The 24,597-nt window shown below is 40.5% G+C and overlaps 1 protein-coding gene across 16 annotated transcripts in view; it reads left to right on the top strand.

The window, feature by feature from the left end:
* SNCAIP (synuclein alpha interacting protein) overlaps window positions 1-24,597 on the top strand; it is a 138,396-nt gene that overhangs the window by 71,795 nt on the left and 42,004 nt on the right. For 8 of the 16 annotated variants that reach the window (XM_070569447.1, XM_070569452.1, XM_070569450.1 and 5 more), the window contains exon 3: window positions 8,881-8,953. In XM_070569447.1, the coding sequence (XP_070425548.1) occupies window positions 8,881-8,953 (73 nt within the window). Of the gene's footprint in view, window positions 1-8,880; window positions 8,954-19,673; window positions 19,716-24,597 lie in introns of all 16 variants that reach the window. The other 8 variants (XM_070569444.1, XM_070569449.1, XM_070569441.1 and 5 more) reach the window with 2 other exon arrangements.

Genomic DNA, 24,597 nt, shown 5'->3' with positions numbered 1-24,597 from the left:
CCCATCTGTAAAATGATAATAATCATCTCTAGCTATTGGAGAAAATATGAAATTTTATATACGTATATGTATATAAAGACATACCCACATATTTATATGTATATACACATATGTACATGTACATATGTACAGATACATGTAAATATATACATACACAAGCATACGTGCACATACACACATAGGAGTCAGGAAAATATTCCTCTGCACGTGAATTTTGTTGCCTTTCTGTATTACTGTGACTGCAACTTTGATGAAAGTTGGTAATTGCATAACATATTTTCATGCAAATCAAATGAGCTCAAGATAAATGTATCCTTCCACTTTACTATCCCCTTTGAGCCAAACCCTTGCAACCTAGAGTAATAGCACAGAACTATGTGGAATCATTTTCCTAAGGTGCTTGGACCACTGTCTGGTAGAAAATGAATGTTATGGCAACCAAACCTCACTTTCAATGACTTTCACATTTTCCGTTCTACACATCAGGCATCAGTAGCACTGTAATACCTGCCCCTCTATGTTTGTGTGCAGCACCTTTTACTCTACGCAATCCCCTGACACTTCCCAGATTTTGTTACATAGCAACAAAGAGCTATTTCACAGCAGTGGGAGACCTTGAGAAAGAGTATGTAGAATTTATCAGGCAGAGTTGGGCCGGTAAAGAATACAGCCTTTGCCCTGATCTTAGATGTGAAAAAGGGTAGAAAGATCTTCAGGGTACAGAGAGCCTGTAAGATCCTAGTGTACTTTCTTCTGCGCTTCCTAGAAGGTGACCAAGACTTTCACCTGGACTCTGGCTGCCTCAGTCCCTTCTTCGCCATGCCTATCTATCAGCCCTGCCCTTCCTAGTCGTTGCTTTGCTCTTATCTAGATTAAAACTTTTCTTAGTGCTTCTCTGTATGATCTAGTTCCATCAGTGTTCAGACGTTCTTTCTGCAGTGTCCTGTATTCAATCTAAATTACCTCTCATTCCTCCCCTTCTCCAGCCTCCCGTTATCAAAGATCTCACACCTTGTTCTAATGTCATTTGTTACATGTGTTATCTTGTTTTCTTAACACCTTCCCAGAAAGGAATTAGGAATAATCTAATCCAGGCAAGCTAAATTATATGTTCATGTTCCATAACTAGTGTTAGAACCCAGACTAGAACCCAGGTCAGACTTCAAACCTTGGACCGGGCACCTCCTCCTGAGTCGGTGGAGAGCAAGCTTATGGATAGAGTGATTTCCAAGAAGAGAGAGCAACTGGCAGATTTTTTTATTTGTTGTTCCCTTGCTCTGCAGATAGCTCTAAAACTTCTTATCTTGCCTGATAGTCATAGCAGTTATTAGACTGACCATGCAGGTTATTTACACAAACTGTTTACCTTTTGTGCATAACTAGATTTTATGCAAGTCTACTCAAAAAGCATCTATTAAACATTTACAGGAATGGTTCTAGGCTTGGGGTAGATGACACAGACATGGTCTGTCCTCTCACAGAGTTTACGGTACATTGTAATAACAACCGAGCGTATTATGAAATGTCAAGTTAACTTCATGGTAGGTCACATTTAATTACAATATCGAACTCCAATCTTGATAGTCTTTATATTTTGGTGGCAATTAATTATTGGCTAACAACTAAAACTAGACCATCCTTGAGGTTGAACCAGATTTACGGCTGGACATCTGACCTACTGCAAGATAAATTTCTTTTGTAATTCTTTTGTAATTTGTAATTTTTGCCTCAATAGTTGCAATTACTTTGGCTTCATTCTTATTCATTTTTTATACTTTTCAATATAAATAATAATAGCATTTGTTGAACAGTTACTATGGGTCAGTCACTATTCTCCACGTTTTACATTATTAGCTTATAATCTTCACAGGCACACTCTGATGTAGGTACTATCATTAGCCTGTTTTACAGATGAAGAAACTGACATGCAGAGGTTAAGTAACTAAGATTAATTAGCTGGAAAATAGTGAAGTCAGGATATAGCATGGGCAGTCTGGCTGTAGAATCCATGTACGTAACCACTGTATTGAAAAGGACTTGCCCTGGGCCCCTTGGTCACCTCTGGTAGTTCCAGTTCATGCAAGTCTCTTCTCATCCATGATGACTTCTCACAGTAGAGGGAGATCATTCAGTACTGTGATCTCACCACCTTTACCAGTGTGAACCTTTCTCATTTGTCTGAACGCACATATTAGCATAGCAATAGAGTAGTTCCTGGTATATGCTCTTGAAATAGTCAAAGAGTTATAGTTTTCCCAAATACCAACCACAAGCAATGTTTTAGGATAAAAGAATTTGATTATTATTAATTTTTTAAAACCTTTTTTAAAAATTGGCACCTGAGCTAACAACTGTTGCCAATCTTTTTTTTCTTTTTTCTGTTTTGTTTTGCCCAAATCCCCCCAGTACATAGTTGTATATTCAGTTGTGAGTGCCTCTAGTTGTGCTATGGGGGACGCCACTTCAGCGTGGCCTGATGAGCGGTGCCATGTCCGTGCTGAGGATCGGAGCCTGCGAAACCCTGGGCCGCCAAAGCAGAGCACACGAACTTAACCACTCGGCCACAGGGCTGCCCTCGAAAAAAACCCTCTTGATAAGATTAAAAACAAGGAACAAGAGCAAAAATCAAATGCATTGAAAATAGGATTATTTATAATAATTTCCTTCAATGGAGCCTAAAAGGTAGAAAAAATGTATTTAAAGCAGACTGGGATGGATATATGAAAACACAGATCACCGGTATCTGTACTTTGTAGAAGTGGTGGTTGAAACTGTGGGAGTCAGTATGATGGCCTGTGAAATATGGAATACAGAAAGAGAAGGATGTTCCAAGGAAGGAACTGTGCAGAAGTATGTCCCACGTGGTAGGAGAAAAAGAGGTTTCTACAAAACAGACTAGAAAGAAGTTTTTAGAGATATAGGAGGAATACTGAGGGAGCTAAAAAGTGGGAAGGAATTTAAAGAATTTAAAGAAGGAAGTAGTCGATAGTGGGAACTAAGTCATAGTGGGGAAATAATGGTAAAAAGAAGAGTTGAAAAGTGCCCACTGAATTTCCGGATAAGACTCATTGGTGGCCATAATTGAAGCAGTGCCTGTGGGGTGATGAGACAGAAGCCATGTTATGGTGACTGGAGGCGTAAATGTAGAGGTGAGGAAGTAGAGACAAGAACCAAGACAATGCTTTCAAAAAGAGGGCTGTGAACACAAGAGCAGGAAAGGCCCTGGTCAGCTGGGGAAGCAGCCTGTCTGGAGGTGGTGGAATGCCTATTTATTTTCATAGGATCAGGGGAGAGAGCCGATGTTGAGAGAGTGGCTGAAGAGAAGGAGAAAAGAGAGGATGATAGCAGAGATGAGTCCGGAGGAGACGGGAGAGAAGGGCCTGCGTACAAGCAGAGGGCTAGCATTGAAGGGGTGGATTGTTAATACCACATCCTCAGGGAAGGGGCAGAGAAGCATGATTTGTTATGGAGGGTGGGAAGTCAGGACACCCCTTCCTGAACTGAAGAGCAGGCCCTTGGAGGGGAGGTCAAAATTTTAGAAAAATACTATGTTTCTGAAAGTCTCACTTCAGCTGTGTGTTTTTGCTTTCACTACCAGCTTTGCATGCACACTTTATTGTCGTTTTATTCTGTGTCTGTTGAGATGCCTGCTTGAATATTGGAAAGCTGTGTGAGAAATCATGAATTTCAGGATAGTTGTTTGGATGACTGATTTAATTGTTTCTTTTGGAAACTTAATGGGATCTTAGTTGTTTAAAAGTCTCTAGCTTGAAAAGGTGGGATTTTAGTTCTTCCATTTTCTGTGGCTCATTACCATTTGAGTAATGTCTGCTTGTTCACCCAACTGGCCCTAGCTGCCAGGAGTAGGGGCCAAAGCTTTTCAGTCCTGAAAATATCTAGGGTAGTCAGGGATCCCCATAGCCCAATGTAGAAATCACACACTGTTATTATGAATCTGATGCGTGTTCAAACTATTTTGCATGGCAGAGTGACAAAATCGACTGGCGTAGGCTGGGATGTGTAGGATTGTCTTGCGTCATATCAACTCTGTGTAGTTTGCAAAGCTAAGTTGCAGTGTCAGCCCTTGGCCTTGGGCTTTCTTGGATAAGGAAAGACCAAAGAGAAGCCAAGTAACGTGCTGAGACTGGCCGAACTATCCTTCCTTTACTTTCTAGTCCCAGCTCAGCCCCCCTCTTCCTGCCGTGTTGATTCTCACATCTTGATCTACTGAGCTTAAAATCATGAGAGGAATGAAGATGAGGAGGGAAGGCTGTGGTACACACATGGAAAACAGGTCAGAGAGAACAGACAAAAACATTTAACACCATTTTACAGCTTACAAATTGACTTCACTTACATTATCTCATACAATTATCTGTCTTATAGATAAGAAAACTGAGCCCTAGAGATATGAAATGATTTATTTTTCCAGAACTGCAGAGTTAGTAAATGTCAGAACTGGGTCTTGAATCCAGATCTTCTGGCTGCATATCCATTGTTCTTTATACAAAAGGCTAAGGCATCAACCAGCACTCATTAATATATTAGAAGTGTTTTTTCTTTTAAATATACCACTTACATTGCTAGAGTTGTAATTATGGGTTTTTCTAAGAAGATTAGTGCTATATAAATATTAACTACTATCATTATTCCTATTATTATTGCCACTCAAATCATGGGCTCCAAAGGGGAATTCATTTTATTCAGTTCAATAGGTACCTAGTATCTTTGGTAGGTAAAATATTGTCTACATCCTCAGGAAGCAGAGAAAGCAATTACATAAACATACAGGTAAAATGTCATGTGATGGATTCTGTAATGGACATATGCCTAGGATAAGGTAATAGTATAGAGCAGCGTTTCTTGAACTTCATTATACATCAGAGTTACCTGGATCATTTGTAAAAACAGATTGCTGGGCCATGCCCTCAGAGTTTCTGGGATGGGGCCCAAGAATGCGAATTCCTAATAAGTTCCTAGATGTTATTGATACCCCTGGTCAGGAGAGGACACTTTGAAAGCTGGCATTACTTCCATCTGGAGAGTCAGAGAAGATACTGTAGAAGTGATAACCAGGCAAAGCTTTAAGAATTAAAAAGCAGTCTCCTAGTGAAATGAGTGAAATGGCATTCCAGATAGATGGTATAGACAGGTAAAACAGTAGATAGGAGATCCACAAGAAATTTGGTATTACCACAAGCAAAGAGAAGTGGACAGTGGTAAGAGATGAGTCAGAGCTCATGGAGGGTTTCATGTGACGTGCTAAGGCACATGGTCTTTGCCCTAGGCTGTGCAGAGCCACCAGAGGATTTCAAACAGAGAAGCACCTTAGTCAAATTTGCATTTTAGAAAGCTAGTTAATTCTAGTGCAAGTATGGAACCATGGGGGAAATCCCCACTTACTACCTAAATATGAAAGAACTCCTTTGAACATAATACTGTGTTCATAATACTATGCCAAGGGATTAATCAAATGTGTGCATCTTGGTATTTCAGTCAAACAGTTAAGAAGTCACTGCCTGCCATGTGTATATACAAGTCAAAGATATCCTCCTTTCCCTTGGGCATTTGGGAGAGCCAACACTAACACAGAGAAAGCAACAGAGCACATGGCTAGGCAGTGCTTTACCAAGGGCAGAATAGAGAAGGGTAAGTAAGGGCTGAAGCGGTCAGCCAGGGTTTCATGGAGAAGACAGAACACAAGCTGGCCTTGAAGAATGGTGGCATTTGCCTGACCAGACGAAGGCATTGCAGGCAAGGAAGACCCCAGAGTAAAGGATCAGAAGGAGAACTAAACTTTGAATGCACAGTGACATTGAAGAAGCAGAGGCAACTGGTCAACCTTTGGCAAGGGGCTCTTCTTGAGACTTGATGGGGGAATGGAAAAGAGGCTTGGATCAGAAAGACAGCTTCCATAGGGAATAACCTCTGGAAGATTTTTAGAAAAAGGATAAATGAGAGCAACATAGAGATAGGAAATACAATGCTTTCTCAACCAACTGTAAGCACCCTCTCCTCTCTTATCACCCAAGGATAATATGAATCAAAGGAACAGAATATAAAGGCTTGGGTTGAGGTCAAGAAATGGGGAAGATACATTGGGCTTTGGTTCTGATAGGGCCAAAAAGACAGTAGTTGCTGCCCTGGGAGCTGGCTATTGTCCTGAGAAGGAGGTGCATTGGCAATTTGACAGCTGCTTATAAAAGGCCATCTGCCCTGTGAACTGGGATGAAGGCCTGGGAAGCGTTCCCTTTCAGCTCCCAGATGGTAACAAATGTGCTAGTGCAAGGAAGATTCTTGGGTCATTTGCTTGTTCCCAGCTTTGCAAACATGAAAATGTTTTTGCATGTTCGTTTTGTGAATTGTATGTTTCCTCTGCATCTCTTCACACCTCAACTTAACCATCTTTATAGCATTCCCTTAAGCTTTATCTTCTATCCAAAGAGCAATGTGTGTGCTTACTGAAACAAATCCACAAATTGATTTTTCTTATGTCTTTATAAAGAATGGGGGATTTGTTCACAGTGTAGATTGGAGTCATTGCAGAACTGGAGAATTTGACATTCTGTATACCCTTACAATTACCCAAAACTTCGATTTTCTGGCCAACACATCATTCTTTTCTTAGATTGCTATACTTTTTATTTCCATTACCAGGGACAGCATGTGACTTTTCCTTCACAGTCATTATTCTCAAAGAATTAAGGTATATGCTTTCACAAAAGTGACTTCCTCTATGACCATGGGTGGAGAGGCAAAGCCACCATGTGTGATGTAGGTTGAGGCGGTGGGTGGGGCTCAGCTAGGCTAGTCTCTGCCTGTGGCTCAGTCCCCACACCAACCAGGCAGCCTGTGCTATTCAAATTTAAACCTCCTCAAATTAAAACTTACTACCCACTATGAACCTTTGAGGTCATGTAGGAAGAGTTAAAGGTACTGCTAATAAATCCCAGATTCTGACATGCCTGACTTTGGTGTGGGAGGTGGCAGTTAGGATGCCTGTGGCTGGAAATGCAGATAGCAGCGCACCCGGTTTAATCAAATATATATCATGAAGCCGGATGAGCAACCTTATTGAATTTATCATTAACTATATTTAAACACAATCTTAAATTTCCTCTTCATAAAATTTTGCCTTAGAAGAAAAGCAAAAAAAAAAAAAAAAAAAATGAGAAAGGTAAGTCTGCCAAAGGGTATTTCATGGGACACATGGCAGTTGAAACAAAATGCCCAATTTTAATTGAATTATAGACTGCATAATTATTTAACCTATACCAGCTGGTCTCAAGAAGCTACCAGATTCCTTAGAGAGCTTGTACTTGGCCAGAAACATAAGGTACCTTATTAGTAACAAGAAAAATGCCTTCTGTACCTGTGTTACCCCCAACCCTCAAAGAACATAATGTGAAAGGAAAAAGATCCTTGAAGTTCATTTTTGATTTAAGAGGCAGTCCTCCCTCCCTCCGAGTATGTGAGTGGATTTGCTAAAGCACCTGTAGTCTCTGAGGAACGGCCAACATAAACAGGATGTTATTGCATCAGACAGGTAAGAATAATTTCTCTAATTAGTCACTTGAGATTTCATTTTTCACTTGCAAGTACTAGAAATTTAATTTGTGTGTGATGTGCAATTGGCAAACTGACAATAGCTACAACTGCCCCTCCCTCTGTCTTGCTGTCCTGGTACTGTGTGGAAGGCACTGGGTTGGGGGCGTTGGGGAGGCATCTCAATGTAGATGCTTTGCTTCATCTATCAGCATCAAGCTAACTAAAGCACCTTCCCATTGACAAATGTGACCTAATTACACATTCCTCACTTGTAATGCTTGAATGATCCTAATGAGTTTCCCGTGATCATTTTTCTTCCAGATTAAATGTTTTTTCTCAATCCCCCCAAATTTTGCAACAGTGAAGAAATTCATAATACATTCTCATTTACGTAAGAACATTGTTCTTAAAGGTACAGAGCAAAATAATTTTAGGAAGCTGTATTTTATGAATTACAGAATGATTGAAGACAGTCGCTGACTTGGCCTTTGATGAAGGAAGAAGTCATCCTGTTTGTTTTGTTTTAAAATACCGTTCTCTAAAGAAAGATTGATTGGCATCAAACGTAGTCCCCATAAATCATAGCTATTGATTTTACATTTGTTTTAGCTCTTCTGATTTTATGCTCCCTTATGTCATAATTTGTTATCCTGATAGCTGGCGCCTGAGTTGGTGCTGGGGCTGAGCCTGCAAGATGGTTTCTTTCAGTTCAGGCTAATCTATACATGAAACAGATGAGCTTTCATACACGGAACCATGCTCCTCTCACTTTTTATAATGTTACCCTGGCATTTCCCAAGGAGATTACAGATGCCACACAGTAAAATCTGTGACAAGTGGCAATATTAGGGACGTTTGCATAGTCTAATCAGCATGGACACAGATATGGCTGCTGGCTGCCCTGGGTGCTGCAGGAAGCGGGGTGCTCCTCCCATTGGCTTTTCACACAAAGACTTGCTCTTAGGATTCAGAATGCAAATATTATGACCATCTTCTGGAAATTCTCAAGGTCAGGAAATTCTTCCATCTTCCACAAGTAGCAGAAGTGATGGGAGATAGAATGTCTGTTGGCTACACCCCACCTTTGTTAAAGAAGGGCTGGCCAGCCCTCTTTTTAATCTGCATCTACTTAGATGCTTACAGGTAGAACTTGGGATGATGCCAGGTCACTAAGTGGCCCATTTAGGGCAAAATTAGATAGACTTTCTGGACATACATGTGTTACTCAAGTATCATTTCTTGTGTTTTGAGTTTCTGGCCAATTTGAGTGAATGTAATGCTCCCGTTTTAAACTGCTATTTTACACCCTTTCTCCTCTGGCTTTCCATTCAGTACTCAGTCACATCACTCAAGACCATCCCAGAACTGTGCCGGAGATGTGATTCGCAAAGCGAAGACAGATCAGGTAGGTTTACTCCTCATCTCTCCTCCTTGTCCTGCCTTTTTGGGTGTGGAGGACTCCTGGAAGCTGTTTCCCCCCACACTGCTCCTGCTTTCTGTTTTCTTTTTCTTTTACGGCTTCTCCACTCACCCCCAACCCTCAACAAACAGATGTTCGGTCATCTTTTGAAGGCTAACAGGACAGGGAGGCCCTACTGAGGACTCAGCTGTATACAAATAAATGTAGACGAGCATCTCAACAGTCCCAAACCACAGTATACGCAGCAATTTACTGAAAACCCGAGAAACCATTGGTGACAAAACATAATGATGCAGGCGCCAATGAAAAAATGTTGGATGCGTTTACTACCCATATGGCAAGGACCAGCTTGGGTGATGGTGCTTTGCCAAAGTCTGAAACCCTATCAGGGATGCGACATGATAGAATCTGCAATAAGGCATACTGTAACAGTTAAGATTAAAGCAAAGCTTTGGAGTTTAATAGTGTAAACTAAACAGAGAATTATGGCATATAGATGAAAACCAGCTGGTTGACCTTTTCTCCTTGCACACCCTCCCACCCCTGACAAAAAAGTACATTCAGGGTTGTTTTTCCCTCTGTAAATCAAATTAAGCCTCTCTCCTTTTCTCTCTGTGATGGGCAAAAATGAAAATAAAAAAGGATATTGATGGGAATGATACCATGGCATTAAACTATGAAATAATGTTTATTATTTTTCGAAGTAATTACTCTAAGGCATCACCATTAACCTTGCCAAAGCTGGACCTCCTCTGATAGTAACTAGAATCCTGAGAATCATGGGTGATGGAAGGCTTAAAATAATCCTTGAATTATGTGTATGATGTTTAAAAATAAATAGATGGTCCTTACCTATACAACTACTAGAATTCTAGGCCTTTCTGACTGAAAGGACTTGTGCAGAGTGAATTTACTTTTCTCCTGGACAGTTTGTTTTCCTTTGACATTTTGCTTAGATGAGACAAGGAAAATAATTAGTCTTTCCACATTTGTTTATCTCTGTATTTTTTGTGTGAGTGAAAGTAATGCTTCAATGTTTGGGTCAGAAACAGCAGAAGATAGTTTAAGTTCAAATAAAAGTTTTCATTTACCTTCAGGATTTTTAAAATTTTTTTAATTTCAAACGCATTCAAGTTTCTATCGGGTTTAACAGGGACCTTGGCCATAACGCTCATCAGGATGTGTCTCCTTAAAATGCATCACCAGATTCAGGGTTGAACCTCTGACTGTGATCAGTGACAGAGGCAGCAGACTGCAGTGGACAGGCCACCAGCCTCAGATCTGGGTTTGGGTTGTGAGCTAAGCACTGTTAGAATGTTTATATTATAGACGGGCAGACTGAGGCACAGAGCAGAGAAGTTAAATATTTTGCCAGAGTCACACAGCAGTTAAGTTGCAGAGCTGGGATTCAAATCCAGGACGTCTGACTCTAGAGTCTCGTCTCTTATCCATTACAGATACTACCTCTCAGATAGCTGGACTTAGTGACATTAATTTAATTTTAGGATATTATCCTTTTAAAACTTTAAAAATCAGCATTTTTCCTCACAATTAAGTGGTGAATTTCTTTTGTCTGTTAAATAGCTTTCCTTGCTTACCAGGTTAAGTGAATTAACTGAAGCTTTTAAAAATAATTTTTCCTGGGACTTGTTTATTCCATTTTCTCCAGATCTTGTGACTTCTAGCCACTTCCACAAAAGGTGTTATCAGGCATCTCTTCTCTGGTTGAGATGGAGGCCAGTTTCAAGTTCAGAAGCTTTTAAACTTTACCCAGAGCACAGACCCAGTGCTCGAGGTAATCAGCAATAATGAGACCTGACAGGAAATGGATGTATGAGGGAAAGACAAGGCCTCTTACTGGAATCACATATATACCTCCAGTTTGATGCACCATTTAGAGGCTGGTAAACCACTTTCTAATAGAGCGAGAGTGATCCTAGAAAAAGAGACACATGGAAAAATCCATCTCTCCACAGCATCACTATAGAATGACCTGTGGGCTTCTTTAAATGAAATTTCAGCATTGTAAAGTTTTCACAGCCATTTCTGAAGGAATTGTGGTATTCTCAATTTGCTCCATGGACATGTGGATGTAGAAATAACCCCTCCATCCATCCAGTCTTTCTTGTTTCAACCACTTAGGAAGAGTTTGCTCCAGGAGTGCTTGCAAATTTCCATCTTTGTGGTAATCTTTTCAAACAGATGGCAGCCGAAGGCGCATTGGCTTCTGAGAAGAGTCCACATCTTCTTTTGGGTGGGGCACCCTCTGGGGAAACTTTTCCCCAAACCTCCTGTCACTTAGAATATACTCCACCAGATAAAGACAGTTGTTTTTACCTTTCTAAAGTTCGTTAAGCATTTTCTAGTTTGTGCAGGTTGTCAAATGTGAGCGTCCATCCTTGTATTACCAAGTCTTTGACCAGATGTTCTTGAACCCATTTTTTATTTTATTTATGCATTCAGCAAGGAATTGTTGAGTGTTCTCTATCCCGGGCACTGAGGACACGTTAGTGAACAAGACGTAGTAGACAAGGCCCCCCTTCTTCCAGCACTTACATTCTAGGGGGTGACAGACAAAAGGCAAGCAAATGAATAAATAAACCAGATCATTTCAGATAGTGATGAGAGGTGACATGAGGCAATGTGATAGAGTAACTTCTACAAGTTGGGGAAGGAGATTTGGGGGCCAGAGAGTGTTAGAAAGACCCAACCACGTGAAAACCATTAAAGAGTGTTGAAGGCAGAGAAACTAGCAAGTGCAAAGCCCCTGAGCCAGGAATGAGCTAAGCATGTATGAGGAAGAAAAAGAAGCCCAATGGCGCTGCAGTGTGGTGATCAAAGTGAGGAGGAGGGCCGGGATATGGTTGGGGTCAGACTCGGCAGGGCCCTGTAGCGCAGGGTACACAGAGTTCAGACTTTATGCTAAGTGCTGTGAAGAGCACCGCCAGCAGGATTCCAATTTTGCTAAAATCCTATTCCCTGGAAAGGAGACTCAACATGTGGAATTATAACTCTCAGTAGAAGAAGGGACCCTAAAAATCATCAAATCTGAGAGAGAGAAAATGAGAAAACAGACAATAAAAGCAGATGGGTAAAATGAATGTGGATAAAGGGTATACTGGTGTTCTTTGTACTGTTTTTATTTTTTCAACTATTCTATGCATTTATTTACAAAAGAAAACATTTTTAATTATTTATAAATAAAAAGTTTTTTTTTAAAAGACAAAAAAATCATGTAGTCCAAAGTGCATCAGATCTTTGAAGGTGATCCTTATCATCCTGGCTGTGGGCTCACCCAGCCTGAACTTCATCACCTCAGGGAGAGGGAGCTCACAGTCGCTTGAGGTCGCCCATCCGTAACGTTTAATTTCTTTGTTCAGCCAGGATCAGTGTCCCTCAAATTTCCATCCCTCAGTCCTAGTTCTTCCTTTGGAACCAACGAGAATGACACTCCCTCCTGGGAAGGGTGCCACTAAGTATTTGGAGGTGGCAGTCACCCTTGGTTTTGTCCTCTCCAGGTTAAAACTGCCCCCCAGAGTTGTGTGTCCTGCTCATTCTTCTTGCTCTCTTGTGGATGATTGAAGTTTACCAGCATCCCTCTTAAAAGTGGGGCAGCCAGAACTGAACCCGAGGTCACTCCACGTATGGTCTGGAGTCAGAATCTGTCTCCCCACACAGAACAGCCCCCAGGGCTTACCACGCCTTTCCTGTCTTCCCTAGTGGGCTATAAAGACAAGACTCATGCTTGTCCTTTCTGCCTGATTTTCAGGTGTTCTGAGAGGAGCAGGAGTGTCAAATGAGTTCTCTTGGTGACCCTTGGAAGCCTCTCTGTGAGACGTATAGCCAGGCCTCATCCAGCTTCACCCCTGGACCCTGGGCCAGCTCCACAGTGGGCTCTGAGAAAGGCAAATATCAGACACCTGGGGCAGTGTTCTTGCGCCTTCCACCAGCTCACTGATGCCCATGAGTCTGCCCTGGGAGTGCCCTTCCTTTAACCGAAGGCATCGATTCTTGTTGAAATCCGTATTTTCCCCTGACGGAGATAATATTTTAAACCGTTCACCATCAATTACACTACACTATGGCTACATTTTAAATTTTTGTGAGAAAAGTTTTGAAAAGAAGTGTGAAGGTATTGGAGATAACCACAAGAAGGTGGGGGGTGAAGAACTAGGAACTGGAAGCCTGAGAACAAACTTGGCATGTGTGTGGAGCTGCACAGGTGTTATTGAGATTTCCGAGTTATCTCTTAGTGTACCAGGCGTTATGCCAGGTCTCCTGTAAACAGCTTATGTCTCCTCCAAGTAATTCTCCCAGGGAAGACCATTATTATGCCCATTTTATTGATGAGGAAACTGAGGCTCACAGACAGTAAATAATTTGCCTAAAGTTCTAGAGCTAGTAAGTGCATTTGAAACCAGGTCTGCTGACTCCGGAGCCCTTATGAGGAGCCATTATCTGAGTAAGAACTGAGAAGTAATTATCATCCAAGGAACCACATGTGGCTGGTAGTGTGGGTCAAGGACGTTATGTATGAAAATTTTTCACCTATAAAATAAAGTTATTTGTGAAACATTTGCATGTATTTTCTGCTTAATCCCTGCTACTCATGTAAGAAATGAGGATGGCACAAGGCAGTGAGTGTAACTCTGCTCCACAGTTTTCTGCAAATGAGGACTAAAATACGTTATGTTGACATATGGTATTCAAATCAAGCATATTCAATTTCATTGACTTCGAGCTTTTTTAATTAGTTGGACATTCAAATACACATTTGTTTCAATTCATGGTGCTTTAAATGTCTTGTGATTCTTTCAGAATGTGTATCTGCTAAGCTCATTGTATAATTTTCTTATGAAAGAAGGCAGATAAATATTAATGCAGCTTTGCATCTGAGAACTTAGATGCGCTGAGGTTGGAAAACTCAGTTATGTAACAGTAATAAATGGCCCTGGGATGCATAGGAAAAGAGATTTTGAAAGAATTTTAATACCTCAGTAATATCACTTGAATGACAGTGAAGGAAAACTATACTTTTTCAACTTTGTATCTGGTAAAAGTTATTTCGATGTATATTTTAAAACATTGCAAATTTGCTCTATTTTTAGTCCCTGTGCATGCAAATTTTGTGACAAACTCTGAACCTTTGAAAATATATGGTTTTATAAGATTTTCAAGGATTTTGGCAAGCATCAAAAATAATACGTTGACATGAAATTTATCCTCTAGACACTGCAGTGACACTGATAATAAGTAGATAAATCTCCTGTTTTCAATTTTATTAAGATTTAATGCTAAAAGCATGAAAGGGAAGGGTGATATGACAGTTTAAATTGAAAAGCCCTCTGATTAATCTATTTCACATGATGTAATATAAAATAGACTCCAAAGAAGAGGGAAACACATTAAGATCTCAATCAAGAAAATTGAACACTTCAAACCGATACAGCAAAGAATCTAACATTTATGACAAAAATCTCAGTTTCTTTAATGATAGTGAAAATCAACATACAGCAAAAACATCTAGATGAGAGTATTAGTCAAATAAAACCATTATTTTTAATTTTATTCAACAAAATTATAAAGGTGATATAATCTACTATAAAAAATGGAAAGTAAAAACTACAATTAACTCTGCCACCGAAACAAAATTACTGTATTTTTTCTAGTATTTTTTTTTCCTGAGGCATATTTTTTATATCATTGTAGTCATAATGTATGGACAGTTTTATCTGCTACTTTTTCTGGTACTGCAGCAGGTACATGGCCATCATTTTGAATGAACCACAGAACTCAGCCGTGAAACTAGAGCTACCCCCTCTGTCCAAAAGGAGAGACCATCCCTGACTTTAATCCATTAACACTTTGCTTATGTTTCTAAGAGAAAGGGTGGAAGTCATTTGGGGGAAAGATGGGAGCAGGGGGTGGCAGGAAAGTTAAAAATATAACTGAGTTAGTGTAGAAAATAATGAAAGGGGCTGGAGAAGCAGAGCTTAAATACGTTACATCTTTGCCCCTTCTTCTCTTTACTTGATCGTGTCTTCTTATTTAGCCATAGCTATAATTACGTGCCACAGCTCCCTAATATTCTAAAAGGTTACCAGCATTGTGGAATTAAGAAAGTCAGGAATGAGACAGAATTAGAGGGACAGAACATTTAGGGGAAAGGACTGCCATACCATACCACAGTCTCCTTCTCTACGTTTTGGTTTATTTTTATTGGACTCTAAGAAACATATCCCCATCCCAAAACTGATAAAGAAATCTCCTCTTGGTAGAAATGAGTTCAAGGATATCTGCAGTAAGGAAGGATGAGAAACCGGAAGTACAAAGAGAAGCATTTAGGCAGGGAGGGAAAGAGCTGAACATGAGTACTTGTTGGGGAGGGGGGTTGTTACTAGTTTTGGAGCTTTATAGCATCTCTAAGAGCCCCCCCACTTCTTGCTGAGAGCATATCCTTTTTCTTTTGTCTCCCAATATTGAGTGGGCTCTGTCTCCCCATTTTCAGTGACTCCTCTTTGCCCGCATACCTCCTTTGCCCTGACTCTTCCCTCAAAAACAAGTCATAAAAGAAACTAAAGTATTTTAGAACCCTAGAATCTCATAGTTGAAGGATCCTCAGAGAGAGTCAGGAGTTATCTACAAAAACCCAGACCCTTCTATGGCAGTTGATGGCTCAGGCCCTCACCTCTCACAGTGTGGTGCAGGACCAGCACCAGCACCTGGGAGCTTGTTGGAAATGCAGACTCTCAAGCCTTGCCCCAGACTTCCAAATCAGAATCTGCTTTTTAACAAGCTCTCCAGGTGATTTATTTGTGCATACTCAAGTTTGAGAAGCACTGACTTAGGCCACCTCAGTGCTAATCCATTGTCCATGATAAGGTATGGTGATCTTTTCTAAAATGCAAATCTGATCATGTCACTCCATGTTCAAAGCCAGGTAATGGTTTTCCAAGATGGTTCTCAAGATATACAATGGGAAACTCTTTATGTGACCTTCAAGGCCCTGAGTGATCTCCTGGGACCAGCAAGCTTCCTCTCATGCCACTCTCTCCCTGCTTTCTGCCTGCCAGTCACATCAAGGAACCTCCTTCAGTTCTTCAAATGTGCTGTGTTCTTTCACATGGGATGTCCTTCCCTTTCTCCTTTCAACTCCAAGTTAACCTCCTCAGGGCCCTTTTACCTGACTCCCTAGACCACCACCGTCCAATAGAAATATAATGCAAGCCATTTACATAATTTAAAGTTTCTCTAGTAGCCATATTAAAAAATATGAATAAACAGATGAGGTTAATTTAATAGTAGATTTTATTTAACCCAGTAAATCAGAGCTATTATCATTTCAACAAATGCTACTAGCCACATTTTATGTGCTGAATAGCCACAGGTGTCTAGTGGCTCCTGTTTTGGATAGTGCAACCTCGATTATATCAGCACCTCCCTCCAACTTATATTATTTCCTAATTCCCTATACTTTTCCTCTTCTTTAAATATCTGTTTTAGCATTATTAATAATGTGATGTTGGTTCAATATCAGTTTTCTCTAGTAGACTAAATAAAATCTCTTTTGGGTAATTTTGTTCATTATGGTATCTCCAGTGCCTGACACTGGTGCTAAATATATATATATCTGAGGTATGGATGGATGAAGAAATATGTAAAGAGGTGAAAGCTAGCCTTGCTTCTTTGGGTTTTGCATCATAATTGAAGATTGGGACATACCTTCTCTTTGTTTGGTTTGACACCTTGATCTTTCAGTTACTTTATCTATCTGCACCATCAAAGTCTTTCCTTCTCAGCTATCATCACCCTCATCATACAAACACTCCCTAATTATCTCCTATTTTAAAAAACAAGCACATAGTACCCCCTCTAGTGGCTTCTACCCACTTTCTGTGCTCTTTCCTCTCCTTCCCTCCACCCATTTACATCCAACCTGCTTTCAAGAGTTAAGGGAACCTCCGTCTCCAGTCCTCCACCTCCCATTCACTTAAGTATCTCCAGTGTGACTTCCACCTCTCTAGGGAAGATCATGACTTCCATGGTGTCAAATCCATTGACACTGATATTCTCATCTTTCTTGGCCTCTTCCCATTATTTGAGACTATTGGCCGCACCTTTCTGGAAAGATTCTTCTTTCTTGGCTTTGTGATACCACTTCTCTCATTTTTCTCCTAACACTCTGACATCTTCTTAGTCTCTTTTGCAACTCCTCCTCCTTCTCTACTTGGCCTTTAAATATCCAAGTAGGACTTAAGTATTCCATAGGACCCTCTCTCCTCTCCATATCTTAAGTCTCTCTAGGTTGATATCCATTCTCATGGCTTCAAATGCCACTTACATTCTGCTGCTACTCACCCCAGTACTCTAGCCTCCTGTTTAATGGCCCACTCAGTATCTACATTAGATGTCTCATAGGATTTTGAAAAGGAATTCTTGAATCCTGCTTCCCAATATGTTCCTCCTCAGACTCCCCCCCTCAGTAAACGGCACTCAGTTTACTGAAACATCTGCTCAGCGACAAAACCCCAGAATTCTCCCTTTCCCTCACACTCCACATCAGTCCGTCACCAGGTCCTGAGTCTTTTGTGCTCAGAGTAGCTCCCCTTCCGTCCATTTCTCTCCATCTCAACAGCCACCCGCCAGGCCAGGCCACCTGTATGTTTGAAGTTAGAAGCCATGAACTAGTCTCACTTCTTTCTTCACCACCAATCCTTGACCACCCCAGGAATAACCTGTTTCCTGCAGAATAGGCAGAAGGATATATTTTAAAATAGAAAGCAAATCATTTCACTTCTCTGTGAAATCCTTCCAGGGATGCCCCACTTTAGTTAAAATATAAATCAAAATCATTGTTGTGGCCAATAAAACCCCCAAATGATTTGGCCCTGACAACCTGTACCAACTTGGTCTTCCATCACTTTTGCCCTCACTCAGACTGCTCTAGACATAAGAGTTATGGAACCTGCGAGATTGTCTCCTGCTTTAGGCATTTGCGAGTATGCGTCCTTCTACTCAGACCTTAGCAAAATTGTCTTTTCTCTTGCATTTTTCCCCAGATCCTCACATAAGTTCTTCTCATCTCCCAGCCCTTAGTTTCTCCTCCATGATCTGGCTTCTCAGCAGTTCTCGATTCCAATACCCTACTTGTTTTCTTCAAAGCACTTTGCATTTCATAATTTCTTATTCATCTCTATACTTGCTTCACTGTCTGATTCCCCCATGAGGGCAGGGATTATGTCTATTTCATTCACTTCTGCACCCCTGGAACCATGTGCACAGAAAGCATTCAACAAATGTTTGTTGAATGAATGAACCCTGTAAGAGTATTTTAGCATTCTGCCATTTACTCTTACACTTCTGAACAAGCTTTATGGTATTCCCATATCTCTTGCTTACGTTAGAAAAAGATTGCCACCTTTAACCAGTTGAAGGAATTGGCAGCTGAAAGAACAAATTCTTAGTGATATGGTGACTCTAAATTTAGGCTGATGCCACTGAGGATAAACAAAGTAGGAAATTCTTCCACTCAACTGTTTCTACGACAAGTTGTCATTAAAAACCATTTTCCTAACTTTGCTTCCACACAGAAGCTTCATAATCAGTGGTTACCAAAATCTAGGCAAAGAACAGTTTGGTATTTAGGTTAAAATGAATCTGAAATGAGTACAACCCGGTTTTGCCACTGGTTTCTGGGATTCCATTGCCTACATGTGACTCAAACAGAGAAAATGTGAATTGCGTGTTTAGGGAATAATTTTAATTGTGATAAGGCAGTCCTGTGGTGTTATGGAAAGAGAGCTGGAGTCAGGGAACCTCGGTCCTGGTTGAGCAGTCAGCATGCTGTGTAATTTTCCACATAACATTTAAAATCCCCTGAGTTCTCAAGTGAGAATAAATAAGAACTGCCCATCCATCCTGCAGAGTTGTGAAAACCTCTAATGAAATCATATGCTTGTCTTGTACTCAGAAACATAGAAAACTTTATACAAATATTTTGTATTAGCAATTTTAAAGTGTTAAATGGAGGAAATTTTAGGAAAATTCCAATTAAGAAATATCATTTCAAGGCATTCTTAAACCTAAGTCTTCTTTCCATTGTTTATAATAGTGCCTGTGAAGCGCATACTGAACTGCCCTGGAACACTGAGGAGGAGTGGCTCTGCCATTCATGTTTCCTGGGGGGAGCCTCTGTCTGTGCTTTGATTTGTCCAGCTATACCTGCCTTGTTCTCTCTGCAGCCTTGTAATTGAGAACCCCCGGCTCAGGCAGGAGCTCCCGTGGGCGGACCCTGTGGGCCTGCCAAGAGGAAGAGCAGGCTGTAGGCCAATGCTAGTTCTTCCTCCCATTTTTCCTCCCCTTGAGATCCTAAGGTGCATCCCTCTCAAAATGGGACCAGGTTTCACAGACTCACCACTTTGTTTCTCGTGGAAAATAGAATTTATTTAACTTTTAGCCAGAAAACAGTAGGGGGATAATCTGGTACCCCAAATACCTACCCCCTCTTCTTTCTCTTCTTCGTGTCTAAAGCTGTATTCCTAATGTGGATACATAACCCATATTTAGAAGTCAAATAAACAGGCTTTTTGGGAGGCATCAGTTGAAGATCGGGAGTAGAGGGTAGGGATTTTCCAACCCCCACCCCGTCTGCCTCCTGCTCTTTCTTACCAAAGACCAGTAACTTGGTGTTCTTTGTCCTTGACAGTAGATCAACACTGTAAAACATCGCCATCTTCAGTTAAAATTGGTAAGTGTGTTTCTACACTTTCCAGAAACTACACTGAGCTTGCTAACACTTCTAGAAACCACACTGAGCAAGCTCTCTCTTGTTTTGGCACTTCCCTGCTTGATGAGTCTTTTCACTGTCCCTTGATGTGTATCACTCTCTACAGTTCAGCACTGAGAGGGAGAGAAAGAAAGAAGGAAAGGAAACCTGGTAAATGGACCTGGAGTGAATACAAGACTTAATCCACTCAAGAGGTTTTGCTAATGTCAAAGTGAAGGTCAACATACTTTTTAGATGACAGAATAACTCTGAAATCATGTACTTTTTTCAGACCCACCAATTGCTATTCTATGTGAACTGTACTTTTGAAGCCCAAAAGTTTAAAGTTGTCAAAATATTGAGTCTGATATCATGATAGAACATGCCTCTTTCGTGAAGAAGTACCTTTTCTATCCAGTGTACTAAGGGCTTGAATATTTCTATGAATTTTTACAGAACAAAGAAGCGAGCAAAGATGGGGCACAAAGTTGCATGAGCAGATCTCATGTAATTCATACAATTCTGGGCAGAACTGGGAATAATGAAACATCAATCTAACACTTTCAACAGCTGCTTGGTATCAGTAGCCGCTTAAAGTAAGGAAGCTTAGAACCAAATCAATGAATCTTTTCTAACAGTATTTTAACGTCTTAATATGAATAAATCATTGGTTGATATTTTTATAGGAATAAAGTCCTCTACTTCCCCTTCAGCCTCACAATACCCTTAGTAAAGGGTCCGTGGCATCAATGAAAGGGATGAGCAAGCAAGCCCCTGGAAATGTTCCAGAAAGATGCATTCCTTGCACACATTGGCTCTTCCCAGCATAATGGCCCTACACAATTCTCCAAATCCAGAGTTAACTCAACCCTTGTTAGGATCACGTTACACTTTGGTCTCCAAGGATAGTACAGAAGAACATCCAGCAAGTAGTCCTCACTCAAACTCCATAACCTTCTTCCTGTTATCATGAGATGGTAGAGGTCACCTGTCACCACTCCTTCCAGAGCCTGAGATGTTTACAATAAGTGGGCCCACTACAGATTTCAGTTTACATTGGATTAGGGAAACTCATGACTCTTAAGATCAACACTCCCAATCTTTCATAAAGTCCCTCCCTTAGGTGTAAAAATGAAATGTTGGAGAACTTAGAAGGTATGTCCTTGAAGGTGCCTAGGTTTCTAGTAGCTGTATACGTAGAGTGTATTGTTATGTACATTTTTAAGGCAATTACAGTTGAAGCTGACCATTTTGTTTCTCAAGGAAAATAGAATTTATTTAACTTTTAACAATACACAGTGGGAAACACTATTTTATCTTAAACACATACTCCTTTTCTTTCTCTTCTTGATGTCTAAAGTTAATTTTCTAATATATCCACATAACTCCATATTTAGAAGTAAAATAGGCATTTTCAGAGCCAGCATTGACGTTTAGTCTTGAAAATTGTATCCACTGTTGCAATAGAAAACTATCTATTATCTTTCTAAGAAAATACTAATTTATCAGTCCCAAGAGCCAGAGAGTTGTTCTGTGTCAGCAGTCAGCTTAGCCTCATAATTATAAATTTGTGAGGATCTGTTGAAAGACGTGGATCCAGAAGAATTATAGTGTTTCATAGTGAGTCACTCAGAATAAAGAGCCCTGTTATTTGTAGACATTCCATACAGTCATAGAAATTTAGAGGTGGATCAGGTCTTAGCAATCGTGTGCTCTAACCCCTTTATTTTACAGATGAAGAAATCGAGGCTCAGAACTTACTGAAGGGAATATATGAAAATATTTCAATATGCAGCACATCTTCAAATGTCTGAACATCTTCAGTAGCTTACTAACACTGTCCTTAAAATATTCAACACAATGTGCCCCAAATGTGGCAAGATCTACTCATTGTGACAAGACTCATATTTGTTTACTATACTTTGCATCTTTGGTCTAACATATTCCTTCCTGCCTGCCTGCCTGCTTTCCTTCCTTCCTTCCTCCCTCCTGCCCTCCCTCCTTTCCTTCGTCCCTTCCCCCTCCTTCCTTATTTCCCTCCCTTCCTCCTCCCTTCATTCATTCATTCATTCATTCATTCAAAGATTTACCCACTAAGCCCCAATACCTGAGAGATGCTGTGCTAGACAGAGGGTTGATTATAAACACAGGTAGGTTCACAAACAATCTTTGCCCTTAAGGAAGTTGGGAAAGAGAAGGTGAGACAAATGTGTGAGCAAATAGTTACAACAGAACTTCAGAAATGCCTCGCTCTGGTTGTAGGCAAGTATTATCAGGACACTCAGAAGCAAGGAGCGACAATTCCCTGGAAGACTCAAAGGAAGTACACCAAGAAGGTAACGTCTGAGGGGAATCTTGTCAGATGAACCTGCATCTCAGTCAGAGAAGGCAGCAAGGGCATTGTAGGAGAGGGGCAATTCGCCCAAAGGAAGAACATGGTGTATCCAGAAAGGGTGAGTTTAGCAATGGTGTGCAGGGAAAATTAATGATGTGAGAATGATGGGTGCTGAGATGAGAATAAATTAGAGAGGCCAGCCTTGGGGCATAGTGGTTAAGTTTTCAAATTCCACTTTGGCAGCCAGGGGTTCATGGGTTTGGATCCCAGGAGTGGACCTACACACTGCTCATCAAGCCATGCTGCGGCAGCATCCCACATACAAAATAGAGGAAGATTGGCACAGCTGTTAGCTCAGGGATAATCTTCCTCAAGCAAAAAGGGAAAGATTGGCAACAGATGTTAGCTCAGGGCCAATCTTCCTCACCAAAAAAAAGGAAGAAGAAAAATTAGAAAATAAATAAAAGAACTGCATCATACCATGCTAACAAATTTAGCTACTATCCTGAAAGCCAGAGTTTCCCAAACCTTAGTAATTCAAGTATTATTTCCACAATGTGTGTTATAGCCAACATCTACCTCATTTGTTTTTGCTTTACGTGTATACCACTTGTACTGTTATTTATTGAACATATTTTTCTAAAGTAACTTACTGTTAAACATTTTTTTAAAGAAACTTTATGTCAGTGTTGTAAATAGAAAACCAATGTCACTTGTAATAAATCCAAGGTCATCATTAAAATGAATGCTATGAAAATAAAACATTCTTGTTAACTCTTTGCCTGTGAAAGTCTCTGAGCCTAAGGCCTGCAGTCTCATTATTCTAAAGAGAGATTGTGTGTTTCGGAGAGGAGTTAAATTTATTGTAGCACAAAGTTGAAACTCCTTAAATTAATTAGGAGGAAGAAAGAGAGTTGAAAGTTGTAGTATAGCTTCCTCACTCTCTAAGCCAACAGTATTTAGCATGGTTCCAGTGTGCCATCTTCACGATACGGCATGAATGTGCATCCCACATAAGGGGAAATACTGTTTTACGCTGTACAGAGCCCCCAGAGGTTTTTGAGCTAAGAAGTGACAAAATCAGACTTTTCAGAAGAGGGATAACTCAGGACTGGAAAGGGAGACCAAGGGCAGCAGGAGGAACCTGGCAGAGGCTGTGGGAGGTTCCCAGTGTGGTCCAGTCAGTGTAATAGGATGAAGAAGAGGAACCATATTTGAGCGGGATTTCGGATCAGGCCACAGCAGGACTTGGTGCCTGAGGGATGAGGGGCAGGGGACAAAGAGAAGGGTCAACGATGCCTTCGAGACGGATTGCTTGGCAGACTGCATAAGTGGTTACATGATCCAGGCCGGGCGTACAGGAATATGTTTAAGGAAGACAGAATATGTGAGTGTGTGTGTGTGTGTGTGTGTTGGGTGAGGAGGAGAAGGGAGGAAGCAGGCAAGAGTGAAGGGGGATAAAACCCTTGGATTGTAACATGCTGCCTGTCACAAATACTTGCACACCCTAGGCTCGCATTAAATGCTGTTGAATAAATGGCTACATGTGGATGGTTAGCAGACAATTGGAAATACCTTGCTGGAGATCAGAGACATCCCAAATGGCAGTTAGGTTAGAAGAGATAATCAGGGCCTGTAAATCAGCCTCAAATACACTTTCATTTACCAACTAACCATTTTAGAAAATTTGTGACATAATCAAGTAGACAGGTTTAAGATATATTAAACATGTTTACTTTCATAAGATGTTAAAAATGAACCCATTCAACCAAAAGTCTTTAAGAACCTACTTACATAAAGCAGTTTGCTGGGTCCTTTGAGGGATAGAGAGAGAAATTAGACACAGACCCTGTTCTCACGGAGCTTGTAGAGATCTAAGAAGATAACAGATAAAATCTTCAGGGATTTAAAGTTGGTTATCATGTGAAGTATTTATTCACGATGTCCAGAAAACAAATTTAGCCTCAAAATCTTCCTAGTCACCATAGTTAATCGAACTTTGTTTCCATGTGTTATAAGAAATTTGTTATGGTGTTGGGGTAGAACAACAGTATAAATGAAACTTTGGGGTATATGATATAGTAATAAATTGGAGCCTTCTCGTGAAAACTTGTCAAATAATCCATTTCTCATGACTGGGATATTTTTCCCAATAGTCAAGACACAGACTAGAAAGCATTGATTTTACTCTCAGCCTAAAAAAGTCATAGATTTGAATAAGGGGAAGGGCAACAAGCCTAATGTTGATGCCCTTTCTTCAGTTTCGAGACCCTTCTGTGGAAAGAAGTGTTTTCATAAGACTCAGACAGAATTCATTTCCATAGAGCGTTCTTAATGGCTCCTGTCAGAACAAAACAGCTGGGAAACATATGGTATCCATTTCCCTGTATCACTTAGAAAAAATTTCACATGTAAATAAAGCCAACATAAAAGAGTAGCCCTTTGAACCCCCGACCTTATACAATACATAAATATATTGGTACAATGCACTCGTTGTATTGGCCCACTAAGTTATGTGGTTTTAAAATT

Source organism: Equus przewalskii, chromosome 13, assembly GCF_037783145.1.
Source record: "Equus przewalskii isolate Varuska chromosome 13, EquPr2, whole genome shotgun sequence".
Lineage (NCBI taxonomy): Eukaryota > Metazoa > Chordata > Mammalia > Perissodactyla > Equidae > Equus > Equus przewalskii.
Note: the sequence above shows the minus strand (reverse complement) of the source record. Positions and strands in the feature narration are given on the sequence as shown.